This window comes from Anoplopoma fimbria, chromosome 14 (genome assembly GCF_027596085.1).
Source record: "Anoplopoma fimbria isolate UVic2021 breed Golden Eagle Sablefish chromosome 14, Afim_UVic_2022, whole genome shotgun sequence".
Taxonomy (NCBI): domain Eukaryota; kingdom Metazoa; phylum Chordata; class Actinopteri; order Perciformes; family Anoplopomatidae; genus Anoplopoma; species Anoplopoma fimbria.
In genome coordinates this window covers 4,637,807-4,656,050 of record NC_072462.1, presented here as the reverse complement: position 1 = coordinate 4,656,050, position 18,244 = coordinate 4,637,807, and the positions used below count along the sequence as shown (strand labels likewise).

At 40.5% G+C, this 18,244-nt stretch overlaps 1 protein-coding gene across 1 annotated transcript in view; it reads right to left on the bottom strand.

The window, feature by feature from the left end:
* erbin (erbb2 interacting protein) overlaps positions 1-18,244 on the bottom strand; it is a 50,862-nt gene that overhangs the window by 8,796 nt on the left and 23,822 nt on the right. Inside the window, 18 exon segments of the mRNA XM_054612044.1 lie at positions 93-267; positions 375-492; positions 604-783; positions 919-1,092; positions 1,447-1,568; positions 3,376-3,475; positions 5,799-5,868; positions 6,499-6,614; positions 6,744-6,873; positions 8,844-8,916; positions 10,247-10,391; positions 11,177-11,251; positions 11,553-11,616; positions 13,879-13,935; positions 14,939-15,028; positions 15,156-15,234; positions 16,905-17,022; positions 17,357-17,551. Of these exon segments, the coding sequence (XP_054468019.1) occupies positions 93-267; positions 375-492; positions 604-783; positions 919-1,092; positions 1,447-1,568; positions 3,376-3,475; positions 5,799-5,868; positions 6,499-6,614; positions 6,744-6,873; positions 8,844-8,916; positions 10,247-10,391; positions 11,177-11,251; positions 11,553-11,616; positions 13,879-13,935; positions 14,939-15,028; positions 15,156-15,234; positions 16,905-17,022; positions 17,357-17,542 (2,072 nt within the window). The 5' untranslated portion in view covers positions 17,543-17,551.

The following is an 18,244-nucleotide window of genomic DNA, read 5'->3' as shown; positions in this document are numbered from 1 at the left end:
AAAGAAAGGAGGTACATCAGGTTTTGTAACAACAACATGAGGAAGACTCTCCTTTGTACTCCACGTTTAAAAGGTTCAGGAATGGTACGAACCGGCTTTTCGGTAGGAAGGGCATCTTTGCCTCTCTCTCGGGGGTGCACAGAGAGTTGTCCTGACTGCTGTCCGTGGTCAGAGACACCGAGTCGGACATGCGTGATGGCGACGAACAGTTACTGTTGTTCTGGTTGCTGTTGGCCACCGTGTCATCCAGCAAAGAGTCGGCGTCATCTGTTAATCAGAAACATCACTGTTAGTGTGCTGTATATAAACACCGTCGCTTTAAATATTATATTTTAGGCACTAAAACGTTTTAAAAACGTCATAAAAACGTTTACCTTTTTTGTCCTTACTCAACATCACTACTTTAGGCTGGTTGATGGAGATCTCAATGAGAGGGGGTCTCATCTCTGCAATTTTCATCTCCTCCTCTTCATCGGACAGCTCGTCAGAATCCTGAAGAGAAAAACAATAACGTTCTTATAGTGGCATTTTTCAGTGGAAAATTTCATAGTATGCTTGCAGCTTGTGTCGTTTATGAAATTGTGGAGGACTAAATATTTATACCAGTGTGTCCTCATGATTCATCGCCGAGCCCCCTGAAGATTTGAGAGGAACCCTCTGAGCGCTGTAAGACTCTGAAGTGTCTTTCGGTTCCGTTGCAGAGGGGTTATGGGAATATGTGTGTGTAGATATTTGGGACTCCATGTCTGACACTGTGCCATTAGGATAGGGACCCTCTATCACCTGCACATAAAGAGTATGGATGGATTATTTATTAAAAATGCTTTCAGTTGTATGGAGAAAAATGCAGTTTGTTTAAGAGGAGCCACCGTTTTTAAGTAAATAATATGTGAAATATCTCATTTGGCTGAAGCTGACCTTAACTCCCACGTCCTGCACTCCAATGTGGTTCCTCTCAGTAGGTTTGGCATCCTTCCCCGACTCGTCACTCGACTCGTCCTCCTTCAGCCTGTGAGCCACAGACTGGGCCGTCTTCACCATGTTCTTCAGCTCGTCTGGGTATGGTGTAGGGTAGCGCTTCAGGTTTCCCTCCTGGAACACGACAAATACACACAAGCTTAACACTTAAATCATCTGGATTGACTTTTCAGAAGGGGGACTAGGGGGAGATGAAATGTCAGTGTTGGATGGGAAATACATGGACAATGAGGTGCGTTCAATAGACACACTTCCCATGGATACAAAGACACTAATGTTGGGTCTTTTAGGCAATTTCCTTAGTCTTTAGTATTGACCTCAACAATATTTTCTTGACATTGATGTAGAAAATGGGACACATCTTACATTTAACAGCCACATCGTAGTGTAGACTGATTCAAAAATAATATTTGTGATCACACAATGGTCCTTTTTTGTCTTTTCCCACAACAACAGTTTGACACTAACCCTTGGGGGTGTTTCTCTCTCGTCCTTGTCCTCGTCACACTCAAAGGCCACCTGAGCTCGCTGCTTGCGCTGCTCCTCCCAGAGAGCTGGGTTGAAGCTCTCAGAGTCAGAGTTGGGGATGTCTGAAATAAAAACAGAAACAGAAAAGAGGAGGAGGATTTGTTAGTTTTAGTTAGTCACACCCATTGTGTTTGAGTCTGACTTTGACCACAAGATGGCGCAAAGTCTACATGACGCATGGCGATAAATTGAAAGAGATGCAGAGGAACTTGAAATTCAGGAGTTCATCCCTTAATCAAACCGAAACCTTTAAAGCATAAAGCATTCCTGCTACTTTGTACTTGTTATAGTCACAATTCAATCAATTAACATCTTGCAGGATTTGCTGCTAACATCATCATGAATCTATCTGTGATTCCCATGGAAGGCAAAATAATCGCTAAACATTACTATAAAAAAACAAAACAATATAACAAAACTTTAATGACAAATGTATAACTACTAAGCATTCAACTCGATGTCTCTCCTTCATTACTCCTGTATGACTCCTACATGTTGTGAAGGGAGAAGCAAGGCCATGATTTCTATGAAAATGATGTCACAACATTGTGGTTGTGATGATGCTGAAACTCTGCAGTAGCTTCTTGCATTGGTGATCTGCTCTCCATCGTCCCTGCCAGTTTCTGAGACTTACTGCACAACCAAGTATCAGCCGTAACAAATCGGAAACGTGAGCAAAAACATACATTTCCAAATAAGAAGTTACAAGAATACTGCCGTCATTTAAGCTTTAAGGTGTGAATCAGTCTGTGTGGTATCTGGCTTAAAGCTTTTTAGCAACACATAAATACTTTAATACTAAATAAAATAGTGTAATGCTTACTTGTATTTACATTTGACAATAAGTTGACGGATAATTAAAGAAAGAGGTACTTATTGCATAGGAAATGGCCGATGCTGGCTCAGAATGAACTACAATATTTGAGAACAGACCTCAAAGAAATGTCCTCTACAATTTAACCCACCATGCCAGAGTCTGTCAATGCACAGTGGATAATGAGAGTCACCTGTGTGTGTGTGTGTGTGTGTGTGTGTGTGTGTGTGTGTGTGTGTGTGTGTGTGTGTGTGTGTGTGTGTGTGGCCACCACATCAACAGGTTGTCATACATAATTATTGCAGTACAGTCATGACTTATTCCAGCTCGCCAGGAAAGACACGAAGAAACAGATAAAGCTCTTTTGGAAAGAATCCCCAGTAGATAACTGTGGAAAAATGGCATGAAGCAGATGACTGGGAGATATCGAATAGAGGTCAGGCCATACTGTCGGCATTTTCTGGTGGTGCACTGATGTTGCCTCGCGGAGATCTTGAACCACTAATTACTCTAAAGCTAAGATGCAGCAGGGTCAACACAAGCTGGTGTAATGGGAAACCGAGCCAAACTAACAGATGCTCTACAAGAAGAAGAGGACTAGTGTTTCTTCTGCAGCTTTAGTCTCAGATAACAAGGTCCCTCATCAAATATGAATACAGGAATCCTTGCAGGCCATTTTATAAAGACTGCTGCAGTGAAGATGGTAAGTGGTAGTCATGGCGATGCCTCAGAATTTTACATGAAAATACATTTCCTTTACCTGAAACATATTTGAATGACTTACTGTTAGAATAATTCTTACAAAACCAGTTTCATACTGGGTAAGGACCATCAACTCCCACAAACTTTTGATATTTTATCATTTGTGATCATATTAGTCATACAGGTAAAGTTCTATGAATTGTAAGACTGTCTGGTTGGTACTACCTAAATCTTTGATATCCAGCCCTGCTGCTAAGTACTAAACAGGTCAGAAACATTTTCAGAGTGAACCAGATTCAGTGTCTCTTTTTATGTTCTTTCATAATCATTCCCGTTGAGTGCACAGTACTCACAGTCCTCAGTCCTGGTTTGCTGGGGGAACATGTAGTTGGTCAGCACGGTTTTGTGTGTCTCTGGGTCCTCCTCTTTCTGGAGAGGGATCAGGGGCTTTGACTGTGGGAGACAAAAAAAAAAAAAAAAAAAAAGAAAAGAAGGTTTGAGTGTGCTATCTGCAATCAACAGCGCTTTGTGAACACACAGAGTGCTCAGAGAGTGTCCTGGGGTTTCTCTGGGCCTCGCTTTGGCATGGCAAAAAAGTAAGCTGGGCTGCAACATCGGTACTTGCGACACACCACAAGTCGCACCAATAATTTCCCACAGCTCTTTACAGCTGAGTTTCTTCCTCTTATCTTCTCCGAATAACCCTCTGACCTCACGTTTGACTGATGCAGTTCGTAAGCACCTCTGGTTGCTTCTTCCTGTCAACCGTTTCTCATGAACGCTGGTTTAAGAAACATCAGTGTCCCCTTGACCCCATCACCACTGTCACACCAGCCCAACAGTATACTGTGCATCTCAGTACTGCTGCAGTATTTGACTGAATCTCCTGGGTTCCATTTCTGTCCTGCTAACACAACAGGTGCTGCTTTCCTTTTTATAAGTAAGACATCCGTATCTATGATCATATTTATATACAGGTAGCACCTTCATAGGGTCACAAAGTGTTTAACTAGTCAATAAAGTCTAAAAAAAAATGACATTCTGATACACAAAGACATCGATAAAAGGCCTGAGTGCACAAACAGGACTCCAGACTCCATTAAAGACAGTCTTCATTGACAGACCTCATGTCTGCAGGAATGCTGTTTTGAACCACCCTTGTCACCCTTGGTCCACAGAGCCCTGGTCATATGACACTGGAGTCCTATAGTCTCTATAATTTTCTGTTTAGAATAGAGTCTGACTAATACATCAGCCAGGATGATATACCAAGTGATATTAGTATTGGCTATATGTCATCTTATGCGAGTTATAGAAATGTTTTGAATCATTGTCACCATTCTATAGTTTGTCCCCAGAAAGGTAAAATGTTTTAGAGAATTATTTATATCCTATATCTGTCTGGCTGTATCCAGCAATTGGCATGTTAAAATCAGTTTCTCTTTCACTCTGTTTGGCAGACAGAGGACGTCCTGGAGGGGCTGCTAGCTGAGCTCCCACAACGTTTCCTCAGCTTGTTTCTCTGATAACATAAGACCGGCAGATATTTTTACCAGCAGTGAAAATATCTGCAGAAGTCTCCTCCTCTCAAAAACAAGTAAACGCGGTAGTTAAAACCAGCAAAAGCAGTTTCACATTAAAAAGCTGTGTTTCTCTGATGCTGTTCAACAAACACAGGACGTCCCGGAGCCGAGCCGAGCTAACATTATCTCAGCTTGTTTTTCTGATGACTTTAGATCCATACATCTGATGAATAAAAATAGTTCATATGGTTAAAATAAATAGTTAAAAAAGTCGTAAAAATGTGGCTTAAAACTTAAATAAGAGTCAATTTATGACAGTTCCTGGGAGACAACCTCAACACTGACACATGTCATGGGGAAATGTTCCCATTACATGCGACAAAATGAAACAGACCATTACCGTGATTAAAATGATGTATTTCAAGTTTGAAAAATGTACGCATTACATAGGTTTCCTATGACAATAAACAGACTGTAATTTAGAAATAAAACTCACTGGATCAATACTCCTGCAGCATTTAAACATTACTTTGCATGCATTAAAACTCCTCTGCAAAACTTGATACGAGCAGTTCAGAACTCCTTTCCCATACAAAGCTACACTTCTATGACACAGTTGAACTCAAAGCCACTTCCTGACACACGAGCTGAGCAGACTCAAACGTTTCCACCTCTGATAGGCTTATCTTGGGTGCTGTCGAGGGCCAACTAAGACAAGGCAGACGTCCAAACTTCAAGCAACAAGACTTGTCTGGTAACTTTGATCTCTCCACGTCTGCTTCACTTCCGGGTTTTTGCTGCTGACTTTTCTCACAAACTCTCTCTCTCTCATTCAGATCTGTGTCATACCACTCTTCAGGGTTTTGGACAGTCTTGTCTAGATTACAATACAGTTGTCTTTAGTACTGAAGAAGTAAGCAGTGATGTAAGTGTAACATTTTCTGACATTCAATGGGATCCTTCTACACTGAAAAAAAAGCAGAGTTTACGGTATCACTGCCTGACCTGCACTGCCATTTGGCATGTTTAGATCAAATGTCCTGGAAGTGGTTTAATACATGTTGGATGCGTATTCCCGTCAGCACCTTGACCTTGCTGGATTCATTTACAGCTGACTGCTGGGACGAGTCATTCAACCCCGCTGCTGTTACAACATCTGTAGGACCCATCTCACGTCTGTAAGCTCTGAACTCAGTAGCACCTTTTGTGAATCCCTTATACTTGTGATAGATACAAATTACGTGTGAACTTACCTGATTTTCTGACAGCCACATTGCAGTCATCTGGTTCAGTTTAGTGAAGCTGTAGGGAAGATTCCTCAACCTGAAGTGGAACAATATAAAAACAAAAAGCTCAGGGACTCAGACTCAGACTTTTAAGACTCACAAACCTGATGCATCCGTAAAGCTGCAAAAAATGTCCCTTTTATTCATTGTGTAAGGCTAATCTAAAGTGTGAGGGCCCACTGTAAAGTTTGGCTGAAGATACATGTCAGTGTTTTTGGGTTGTGGCCAAAGTTATTCAGTGTATTTTGCACAGAGCCAAAACCAGGAGTGGAAAACCGCTGATTAAAATTACATTACAGCTCATTTTCATTCTGGCCAGAATCAAGACTCTAAATCGATTATGATGTTGTAATTATCGGGTTATTGTATGCAATTCATAGAGAAGCAACTATTGCAAGGCTGCAGGACTGCCTTTCAAAATGCAAATTATATATATCAATTTTTGTTCTTCTTTATTTTCTTGATGAATTGATTTGTCAATAAAAATGACGTCTTTAACACAGACATCATTTCCAGTTTGAAGAAACGGAGAAAAGGGCCAGAGCACGACAGGATTCTTTTGCTTTTTCTATTTCGCAATAATTAGAAATGCATACAGAAAAAAACGATTACTTTTGTCCTTAAACTTGACCCTTAGTATGAGTGAATTATGTCAGTCTTGACTCACTTGTTGTTGCTGAGATTGATGACCTTGAGCTTCTGCATTTCACCCATCTCCTCAGGCAGAGACTCCAGCTTGTTGGAATGAAGGAAGAGCACAGTTGCGTTCTTCCAGTTGCCCATCTGTAAAAGTGGAAGGAAACCAAGAGCCATGAGCCAACGAGGCTAGCTGTTACGGATGAGCAGGCTGTCTTGCCACACCATTTAACACAAACTCCACATACACATATATACTCTTTAGTGCACACTCACCTCCGGGGGAAGCAGGGTGAGGAAGTTGTGATCTGCAGCAAAGGTGCGGATGCTGACACACTGGCCGATGGAAGAGGGCAAAGCTTCGATCTCATTGAAACTGCAGTCCAGCTCGTCCAGAGATGCCAGTCTGATGGAAAGAGGAGGATGACAAGAGGACTTTAATCATGTGGTGCAATTACTAGATTTACTGTACAGATGTCAAACAAGTTGTAATCTAGTTTAAAGATCTTGTGTGATTTAGTAGTGCTGTCTGGTAGTTTGGGGTTGAAAGAGATGGATTAATAAAAATAAAAAAATAAGAAAAAGATAAAATTCGCATCATTTGAGTCCAAGATATCCAGACGAGCCAGATGGTTTGTTACACCGACCACTACTTGGCTCCTCACTGGACGCTAAATGGTCAGGACCACTGTGGTTTGGACACAAACACAGTACCTTAAAGGGTGAATTTTTGTGTGATCTCTTGGTATCACGAGAATTCAGTTGCCGTGCAAAGAAACGGGGTCAAGTGCGAGAAACTCTGGATCCTACAGTTCCAATAATGCAATTCAACAGCATCTTATTTATTATAAATGTTATCTCCCTGCCTGGGAAACTCCACATCCCCTGATTGTTACACAAGCTTTTAGTTGTACATTTGTAGTCTCTACGCCCATCCCAAGATAACCAAGATACAATGTTATTACACTTTGGAAAGCTCCATCCAGAGTCCAAGAAGACATTATGCAACTGTTATCTCAGGCTGGGTAGAGCACTTGTTATGACAAGTAAACTGATTTAAAAATACTAAAAACAGTGGAATGTCCCTTTGATTCTGTTACAGTAGACTTTGTCACAGATTTGGCGTTCCAGCGCGGTGAAATAAGGACTAAATATTCTGTCCAATCAGTTGTCATTACTGGGCAGTATGAGACTGTGAAATGTTTCCTAATTGCTCTGTGATAAGGCAGGGCAATAATTCTATACAATTGTTTATCCCCAAACTTTCAAATACACAAAGACAAGGAATGGCTAAATGATGATGTCTTCAAACTAGAATTTAGATCAATTCTTAATTCACACCAGCTCTTGTGACAATATCTTATAGTTGGAGTGGAACACAATTAGACATTCACAACGCTGATGAACCTTAAAAGCTTCATGGGACACGATCTAAAATAGCGACAATTCAAACTGAACGACCATGTTGACACAGAAGTGCCGAGCAGCTGGGGCTTTCTGCTGAATGAAAAGTGCAAATGCACTCTGGGGATTCAGACGAATGCAAAAACGAGTCTGACTCACGGCAGAGCTACTGAGAGCCTTTAAAACTCCATAACACAGGATTTGAACCCTCTCTGTTTGATATAAATAAAACAGGGACAAACAACACTGTGCACCAAAAGTGGACTGAATAAAATCATTTAGGCATAAGGGAGAAGAAAAAAAAAAAATCAGCTTGCTTAAAATAAAATCCTTGCATGGGATTATGATAAACCATAGGCTTTGTCACATAATCTCTGTCAAATTACACAAGGAGAAACATTCTACATATGACGTTGTTTGCTGTTTGGAAACAATGGATGAAGAACAGAACTGAACAGCTGCAGTAGTAATTGTCAGGCAATGTAGATGTGTCTCTCTAACGGGTGCAGGAGTGGACGGATTAAAAAAAATTAAATAAAATGTAGCTTTATCTTTGTGATGGACCACAATGATTCAGGGCCAGGATGTTCAGCAGCTGATGACTGCTTGGTTTACCTTTCTGCTGCAGACCATATCAGTCTGAGTACGGCTACGGCTGATTCAATCAGCGGTGTATTGGAGGGTCATTTGGCTAAGATTACAATCGACCCCTCCACAGAACAAACCCCAAGCCATCAATCAATACGGTAGATTCAGAACCATGACATTCAATTATTATCATTCATACTTCATAATCATGGCCGTAATCGAGTAACTCCACATCATCAGCATCAGACCAAAACAAACAAAGTATCAGAACACGTTATGTTTAATGGGAATATCTGATTTATCCAGACAGACGTTTTGGGTTTTTTATGCGATCATGGGGATGGGAGATGAACACAGCACCATAATCTATATATATATGCTCACCCTCCAACTGAGTCAGGCAAGTACATCAGCTGGTTCTCGTCCACTTTCAGTGCAGTGAGTTTCTTCAGTGAGCCTATGGTAAGAGGAAATGACAGGGAGAGAATTAGAGATGCTACAACAGCTTAGGGCAGATATTGATCATAACTTGCTGCTGCAACAAATACAGGAGTATCCATTACATCAGTTCATTGGATTGATTCATACTGTCATCGATATTATAATCAGTTTAGTAGTAATCAACCCTGACTATCACATGACGCATCTGGATTCCTCTGATTTAATTAGCATGATTATCAAATATGAACATTACTTTTTTCACGAGGGATGAAAGGAAGCAAGTATTTTAAACTATCAACATAATATCTTGAAAGATCTTTATACAGGATAAACATGTGAATCAGTTCACACTTTGACACAAATGTGATTTAGGTTGCATTTACTCATTCCCAATGTCCATAACAGCAAAAATAACTAATAATGAAAAAAGAAAACTCCACAGTACCTGAGAAGGAAGACTATATATATAAAAATGCAGTACACCATGCTATTGCTTTTTAAATTATTGAGTTGATTTTGGATCTTTTCATGCATGACAACAAATGTGGATTTCCTTTTTGAAAACCTCATTAAATCTTTTTTTTTTTCTTTTTTTTTTATCTTTAGTCCCATCATGCTTTGCCTCGCTGTAACCAGTCTGCTTCCAGCCGTCTACCTGAGAACGGTGCTACATGCACATTAAAGCATCGTAAAAGAGAAAAAAAGTAAAAGTAATTACGAGCTTACGATTAAACTGTCAAAAACGAGACAACGATATGCAGCAGCGATGCTCGGTATTCCTCAGGCCACTTTGTGTCGTCTGCTTAAACTCTGATAAACAGTCATGGCTGCTAGTGATGGAGACGGAAAACTAATGCTGCTGTGGTCAAAGCTGCGTTTGAAATGTGTTTTGAAACGGTCAATAAAATTCAGTAAATAGCAAAGATGTCCGTTTCATTACTTTATATTCATGTAATAAATAAACAAATGTCAATTAGATGGTAATTAGTTATAATAATCATCCACTTATAGTGATTCATTGACCCAGACACAAGTGATCACTATAAGAGGTTCCCATTATATTTCCATACGTTTTAAAACCATACTCGCAGCATCATTTTGATAATTATTTGTTTAAAACACAACATCTGCTGCACTGTGGACACCTGTGACTATACTGGAAAAATGGTTATTGCAGCATTGCACAGAAAAACATAACCAATGGGAATTAGATACCTACAGAACAACACAGGAATCGATACAGCAATGAGAAATGTATTGGCAATAGCTAAAAGGAAAATGTGGTGTTGCATATTTTAATTGTTCTTTTTTTCCAATTTGACATCCGTGTGTGGTGTAATCTTTACCGATGGAGCCTGGCAGCTGTGTGAGGGCGTTGTTGGAGAGCAGAAGGTCCTGCAGACTCTCGCAGCCGCAGATTTGCTCGTCTACCATCTCCAGGTTGTTCTTGGACACATCCAGGTACACCAGCTGTTTTAGCGTCCCCAGCATCTGGATAAAGGAAAAAGGGACAAAGAATAAATACACTAACTTTTCACTGATTTCTTATTATCCATGGATTAGGCAGTTGTGTTGGCTGAACCGAGACACAGTGGATTAAAACAATCTATAAAACATCCTCAGAAGTCAGGTAAAGTAATTTAGCTATGAGAATCCCAGACGCGATATTATCTCAAAGTTTGTCAAATTATTACATTTTATGGAGTAAGTAAAAACAGACATTTTGTATAAAAGGAAAACAGTTGCTGTGCTCAGTTTTGGTTTATATTCCCGACAGACGTCACTGCATATAAAAAGGCCAGACTGTGATTACAGTTGATGCTGTTGAAATGCTGGCAGACGAAATAATGTTTTAATTATGACCCAGTTACAAGCTGGTCATTTGGATGAAAAAAAAAAAAAAAAAAAAAGGAATCTTATGTAACACACTTCTGACTATCAAAACATCATAATAAATGAATCATGTTCAAGAGAAAGAATGACTTCACAGCTGCAGATTAGTTAATTATTATCGAGAAATCTGCAAACCCCAAAAGGTCTGTATTGTTTTCTGTTTCTGTTTTGTGTTCACCAACCAAGAGAATCTTTTCTAAACGGCGGCTCCTTCTCTGCTGTATTTTCAGAGAGCTCACAGTCTGATGCAAGCTGACTGCAGTTTATTTTGAGGAAGATTTAAGCAGACACATAGACTGAAAATCATGGGGAATAATCTCTAGGTGAAGTTCTGGGGCACAGCAGCCTCTTAAAGTGTGTTAAGGACTGACTGTAAATCATACCCCAGGTAAAAACGTCAGTCGGTTCCCGTCTATCCACAACTCCTTGATTCCAGTCAGCTGCTCCAACACCTCAGGCTGCAAAAGCAAAGAGGAGAAAGGAGGTTAAATTATATGGATGTGTGTATGTGAGTGTGTGTGTGTGTGTGTGTCTGTGACAGGATGAAGAGCTCATAAGCAAGCTCTAAATAAATCATAAGGCCAGTTATTCTCCCAACTGTGTTTATTATGGATTATATGAATGCTGTCTTGCAGTGATAACGAATGATCACGTACAAAAACGGGGCTCCAAAGGAAAGGAAAGAGACTGAGGAAGGAGGAGGCAATGTCACTGCCAGAAAAGGTAGAAAGCCCTGGGCAACGACTGACAGACACTCACCACTTCAGTGAACTCATTACTCCCCAGGTCCAACCTCTCCAGCTGTGTGAGCTTCTGCATGCTTCTGTAGACACACAGGACAGACAGACAGGGAGTGAGATCTCAAAATCAGACAAGAAAATCAGCCAGGATTATAGGCAATGTGGGTCATGTGCTTAAAAAAAAAAAAAAAGAAAAAAAGGAAGTCATAAGAAAATCTGTCAATATTTAAAGGTAATGTTTTGGATAGCATGCATGCTCATGCCTTTGCTCTTTGCACTGAATTATTTTCTGAGAATATAAATACCATTAACAGCTCAGGCGTGACAGAAATATGCTTTAAATAATGGAAAATGTGACGTAGGCTAGCCCTAAGCCTCGCTCCAGAGTTTTCTCCCCACATTCAGGTCACAGCCTCACATTCTCTGCTAGACTGTAAGCAAGCAGATAAAGACCAGGACTATGCAACTGCTTATATGCTTTATTATATTTAGCCGATTACCAGTGATGGAAAATTAGGGGAGATATAAAAAGGTTTATTTTGCTTTCTGAGAAGCAATAATGAATAAGTATCACTCCATTCCACACAATACTGAAAAGATGCCTTTGATGGGCATTTAACCTTCAACAGCAGCATATAGTAGCTATCACAGAACATACTAAACTTATTTTAAACTGATATCACGGTAACTAAGCCAAAGTCCCAAAAAAGTGATGGTTAAAGATTTGCAAGAGCAGATTAAATACACAGTTCCCTTTTTGTTCTTCCATAGTTTTTGCTTCCTTGATTGAAGCCAATTCTACTACTCATTAAAACACTTGAGTCAAGAGTTTCAATCGTGTAATTCTGGCATGAGGAAACATTGTGATACACATATCAACCTTAAGAAATGTCAGATTTGAAACAGCTCTTTGTAGACCTTATCTTGCCTGAGAGTGAATGGCAAAACCAAAAGAGACTGGGACTGGAGATGAAATGGAGATGTATATAGTTCTGTTTGGGAACAGATATAATGATCCCTTCACAACAGGGATGAACTCTGTTTTTCTTAAAACACAAGTGAGACTCGGCACAGGAATGGAAAGTAGAGGCCCACCAGCTCTACTGTGGACTGTAAGTCTGTTTTCTTTCTAGGTGCTCCTCATAAAAGGAGAATGTAAAACATACGGCACAAATTATAAATATGATTTAAGCTGCTTGGTGGTTGTTGTTTTTTTCAAATACTTGGTGCAATATGAAAACATTAATCATGCTGATGTACTGGAGCATTAGCCAGCTTTGTCACATTCTTACATCAAAAGTTGGCAAGAACAGCAGAGAACCCCATGAGAGCTGAAAGGGGTAATAATGAGCTGTGCTGGCTCATTTAGAGAGTGATCACAAAAAGAAAAAAAACACACTTATGACCCCAAGTTGTGAGGAACACAGCGTCATTCTTTTAAATATAGAAATCATTTGGTTGATGCATGTGCTTGGTGTGCACTGAGAGAAAAGAGGCTGCACATTCTATGTGGGAGCGCTGAAAAGACTTCGACGGCGCCCCTTTTGTGCATGCACACATTTGTTTACATCTCTGAAATGCTTGCGTGTTGCTCTGGCAACGTTCCCGATCATTAGTCCTTTTCTTTGTCAGGGCTCCAGCCTTTAACAGGTCTGGCCTCTGTCACGTAAACACAGCGATGAGACGAGATCCGCTCCGAGCTGCAGCAGAGCACTTTGTGCAGCAGCTGGCCCGTCAGCCAGTCAGTGAAAAATAAGAAAAGGGAAAGTGGGTGAGATAACAAAGGAAACTCAGCCAGACGGAGGAAGGATGAAAAGGGGGAAATAGGGAAATGGAGTTTTTCTAGGAAAATGGGAAGGACAAAAATGGAATGAAATGGAAAGTGAAGCATGAGAGGAGACAGAAAGATAAAGCAACGTCCCATCACAGTCACCAGGAGCTGTCTTGAATATCCGTGGGACATTTAGTCTCCCAGCGGAACTGTAACCTTCTCTAATGGTGAAATAACCTCCTCGCCACTGTCTCAGTAGAGGATTATAAAACCTGCCACAGCAAGCAGCCAAGCAAAGGGGGGGGGCTCTTATGTAACACCGTGGAATTCGATGCTCCCGTTAGAGGTATGGGGAGAGAAATTTACGGCTAAATACAGACGCAGGATGGAGGACACGGCAGAGACATTGAAGGGAATGTGAGAGGAAGGAGTGAGAAAGTAAGGGTAAAAAAAAACTTGCCACACTTCATCACACACACACAAGACTCTAACAGTGGTACTACTCTACTATCTTGTAAATTAAATTATACTATATATTTCATGTTTGGAAAATGTGAGGTAAAAATAGACTTACTTTGGCAACATCTTTAACTGGTTCTCCCTCAGCTCCAAGATCTGAAGTTTAGTCAACCTGCAACCAAGAAAAAAGCATATGTCATAATTGTTAAGTATTACAACAGTACTTTTTTTAAACAACACTGTCTAGCATCTTCATACTGTAGTAACCTTTAGCTAAAAAAACAAAACTCCAATAAAGATATACCATCTACCATCTAAAACTACCATCATGTTTAGATTGTTAAGCTTTCTTTTAACGAGCTCTAATGTGCAGCTACGTAGTACTAAAGTATGCTAATCATAAAGAAAGCAAAAGTACCTTTAAGAGGAAAAGTGGGTTTTTAAGACAGGATAATTATTGGGATGAAATATTGAGCAACTCACACTAACTGTTGTGTAAACTACAAACACTAAAGAGCATGACTGATCCTACTGGTTTGATGAATCAACCATATCTTAAAATAAAAACAATGAGTCATATTATCATGGATTGGAATCAGGAAACTAAATGCTAAATTAGTTACACCTAAACAATAATTCAGCATGAGGCACACAACGGAGAAAGAAGTAGTTTTTAAATTACAGGTGTTATTTCACGGCCTAGAAGCCTGTTAAACCATTAATTTGAGGTTGTGTCTCTGGTGATCACCGGATTAATCCAAGTCCAATATTCCCTCTCTTTTGGCTCCGTTATGGGCTCTACCAACGCCTGGGGGAAATATCTGTCTCATAAGCTGCCAAAGACTCCATTATGGTCATCAGCTAGTCGCTAATAATATCTGTCTGTCCTTGGTGCTGAGCGTGTACTGTAAGATTTTACAGTTTTTTTTTCATGAAAACGATGCTATTAGAGCCATGATAGTGCACCAAAACAGTAAAGTTATACAATGGATAGCTAAAGAATTCTCTGTAGGTTCATCACTTCACATTGTCTACTTTTTTTCACATTTGATACACATTTTTTTACACAAAGCATACAGTTAATGCCACAGTCAGCAGCCTGAGTGTACATGTGTATTTCAGTTTTCTTGTTCAGAAACAAGTTGATCCTGATCCAATCAGGAGAACATACTGACCTTCCAAAGCTGGCGGGTAAGAACTCCAGAAAGGCATCGTTCAGGTAGAGCTGCGTCAGACTCAGGAGCTGGGTGAATCCATCTGGGAGCCTGTTTTAAAAAAAAAAGAAAAACACACAGAAACAGGAATCACATCACTCACACAAAGCTGCTGCAGTGCCAGAGCATACTCAACATGATACCAAAATGGAGCCAATTAAAGTTGGGCAGTACTCACTTGGATATGGGATTCACACTGGCTTCTACACTAGTTAGGACTTTACAATTCTTGATGTTTTCCGGAAACTCCTGGATACCTAGAGAGAAACAGCAAAACGATAAACACCATTAGAGGGTTTTAAGGCACGACAACCGCTCACCAACCACTCAACACCTGCCTGTTTTGTCTCACCCGTTTCATTAACACTGACACAAAACAAATGAATCCCGTTGAAACCCCCCAAAAAAGGAGGGACAATGCGGCTCATGTCTAGCAGGAGAAGCTTTGTGAATGTCAAACACAGGTGGGTTGTGAGTACTGTGTGAACTGCGAGCACAAGACTCTCCGTCTGAGTTGTCGGGCTCTCAAGATACATTAAGAGTGGCTCTGCACCTTTCCTCTCTAAACAACCACAGCGACGAGTGCTCGAGGTGACATAATGAAGGAGCAGGACAGGAAGACGAAGAAGAAGAAAAAAGAAAGATCACCGACAGAGTCTGCAAGTTCTCATGATGTGCGAACTGCAAGAAAGAGGACGTGACCCAGTCTAAAGGATTATTTCAACCCACTTTGTTTTGTGTCCACAACACTTAGCACAGAGTGCTTTGTGAAGAAGGTTAAGCTACTTTTAATGTCAACACGGCACACGCAGCTCTGGTTTATGAAAACATCACCACATCCTTCAACGTTTGTTTGAGCTAGTCTGTCTGCGCACTCATTCATTTAAATTGGAACTATCTTTTTAACCTTTCTCTATCCGTGAAAGGGTTTTGCTGAGTGTGCACGCTCCTTTTCTGTTCTTGTCATCTTCAAGGTTATATCGTGATGATGATCAACCATCTTATGAAGTATCCTCCAGTGAGCTAAACCTCATTTCTGGTACCATAACGATATTGTCAGACAGTGATGCTGATGTTTAAATACTGACATGTTTGAAGCAAAACCCCTTTGTGAGGAATATGCAACAGGATGTCATGAAACTACTGAGATTTTTTTCTCTCAAATATCATAGTCACCTGATTGCTTTTGTGTGCAGCTGAGGCACTAGAACAGAGAAAAGTCAAGCCTTCAGACACTTCAGTCTGCAGTTGTTTCTTCTTCTAAATAAGCGACACTGACAGTGGAAAGTTTTTCATCAAACAGGCAAAATTGAAAGGACATCTAGTACAAAGCACTGCCTCGTATTCAACAGTGCGTGTGTTTTTCTTCAAAGACGAAAATGTCGCACTTTGCAAACGTTGTCACTTCCCACTCTATGAAACCTCTGATTAAACCCTTTGAGCGGAGCACCTTGTGCAGATATTCTGAGTTTGTGTGAGAACCAGCCATAAGGGGCTTCATGTAGCCACGTTAAAACCCTGCTACTACTCACACTATGAACACAGCGTCTCGTTTAACACAGGTCTGGGCTTGTCCACTTCCTTTAACAAATCGCTCCAGAGGTTTTTGAGTCACGTAGTCTTGTGTAGTAACACGGTTATTGAAACATGCTGTGGCATTTTACCTCAGAGTACTTTGGTATCAGTTATGATGCTTGTTCCCCTTACCTTTTTGTCACTGACTGATGTCAGTTGTAGTCATGACTACGCATGGCCATCAAAGACGGTTAGACATTTGAACTTGACAGATTGCTGAACCATTGGCTGTGGTTATTTTTTCAGTTTTCAGCAACCTGATCTGATGCCACCGTTTTACATAACCCGTTAAACCTGCCAATTAAAAACATAGTTCCAACCTGAAGACATGCAGTGAGGGGATTTTGCTTACTGTTTTTGCTGACATCAAGCTCCCTGAGATTGATGAGGTTTGCGATGGCTGCCGGCAATACTGTTAGGTCATTATCTGGCATGCTCAGTCGGTGGAGCAACTGGCAGTTAAACAGTTGCTGGTGGAGAGAGAAGAAGAGAAGAGATAAGGTTTTGTTTTCTTATCAAAAAGCACATGGTTTACCAAGAACACACAGTTTATTAGATGTTTAAATGTCCCGATTGTCTTAAAAGCTCAACTGCGTCATTAAAAGGTTCTTCTGTCTTAATGAACATGAATGACGTGTAATGTGTCCACAATGAAAGCTTTTCATAAGAGATGAACTGCAAGTCAATATTCTGTGGCCTCATGAGTAATGCCATGTAGTTAAAAAAGGTTGTATCAGTTGTAGATGGCGCACACACACACGGATAGAAATATAAAGTTTCTATACATCGGTGTGAGTGCCTTACTTTAGGCAGCTCCTCAATCTGGTTGGCATCGAGGTAGAGTTCCTGCAGGGTCTTCTCAAAGCTAAAGATCTCCTTAGGAACAGTCTCCAGGCTGCAGTGGGAGTAGTCCAGCGATGTCACCGCCTCCTCCTCACCCCGCAAGCAGCGGCATGGCACCAGACGAACAAACAGGCTCCGCTTGGACATCCTCAGGCACTAGAGAGGGGAATAAACAGAGCGATATGTAAAGGGAGGCGAGGATGAAGAGGAGTCGTGGGCATATGTCTAGTGCCACTTTAACACTTCAGCTTTGAGTGTCCAGATTCTGATTATTTTCGTCCCTCCTATGTTACACGGATGTAACGTTTATATTGTAGTATACTGATTCAAACCATGACCGTGTGTCTGCAGACTTGATTCTCAGAGCAGAACTTATGTTGTTTAGTGTTCTCCTTTCACAGAACATATCGTCTATGAGATTACAAATGCCCCCAGTCAGTTAAAACTACATAGGGATGTCATTTTCACTGATTTCAACTGCAAAAACCATGCACAACCTTTTATTCTCGCACCGTGAAGATGCTACTACTTGTTTTACTCATTGCCCTTTGCAAACTTGCTGTATTACTTGTTGTTTATGGTGTCTTTGTTGCTGGCGTATGTATGACCAATACGTTTCTTGTTATTAATAGTGTTTTTTTGCTGTTGTATGTGCAGTACATTTCTCCCATGTTTTGTTTTCATGCTGCACCAGCATAGACCTACTGGGAATATAAAGAAATGTTGAATTGAATTGAAGAGCAGGCAATAACAAAATGTGGCAGCAGAGGCAACAACTCCAAAAAAAAGCCAGAATGGAGGGTTAAAATGATACCTCGCATGTGTCATCTCATGTCACAATCATAAATC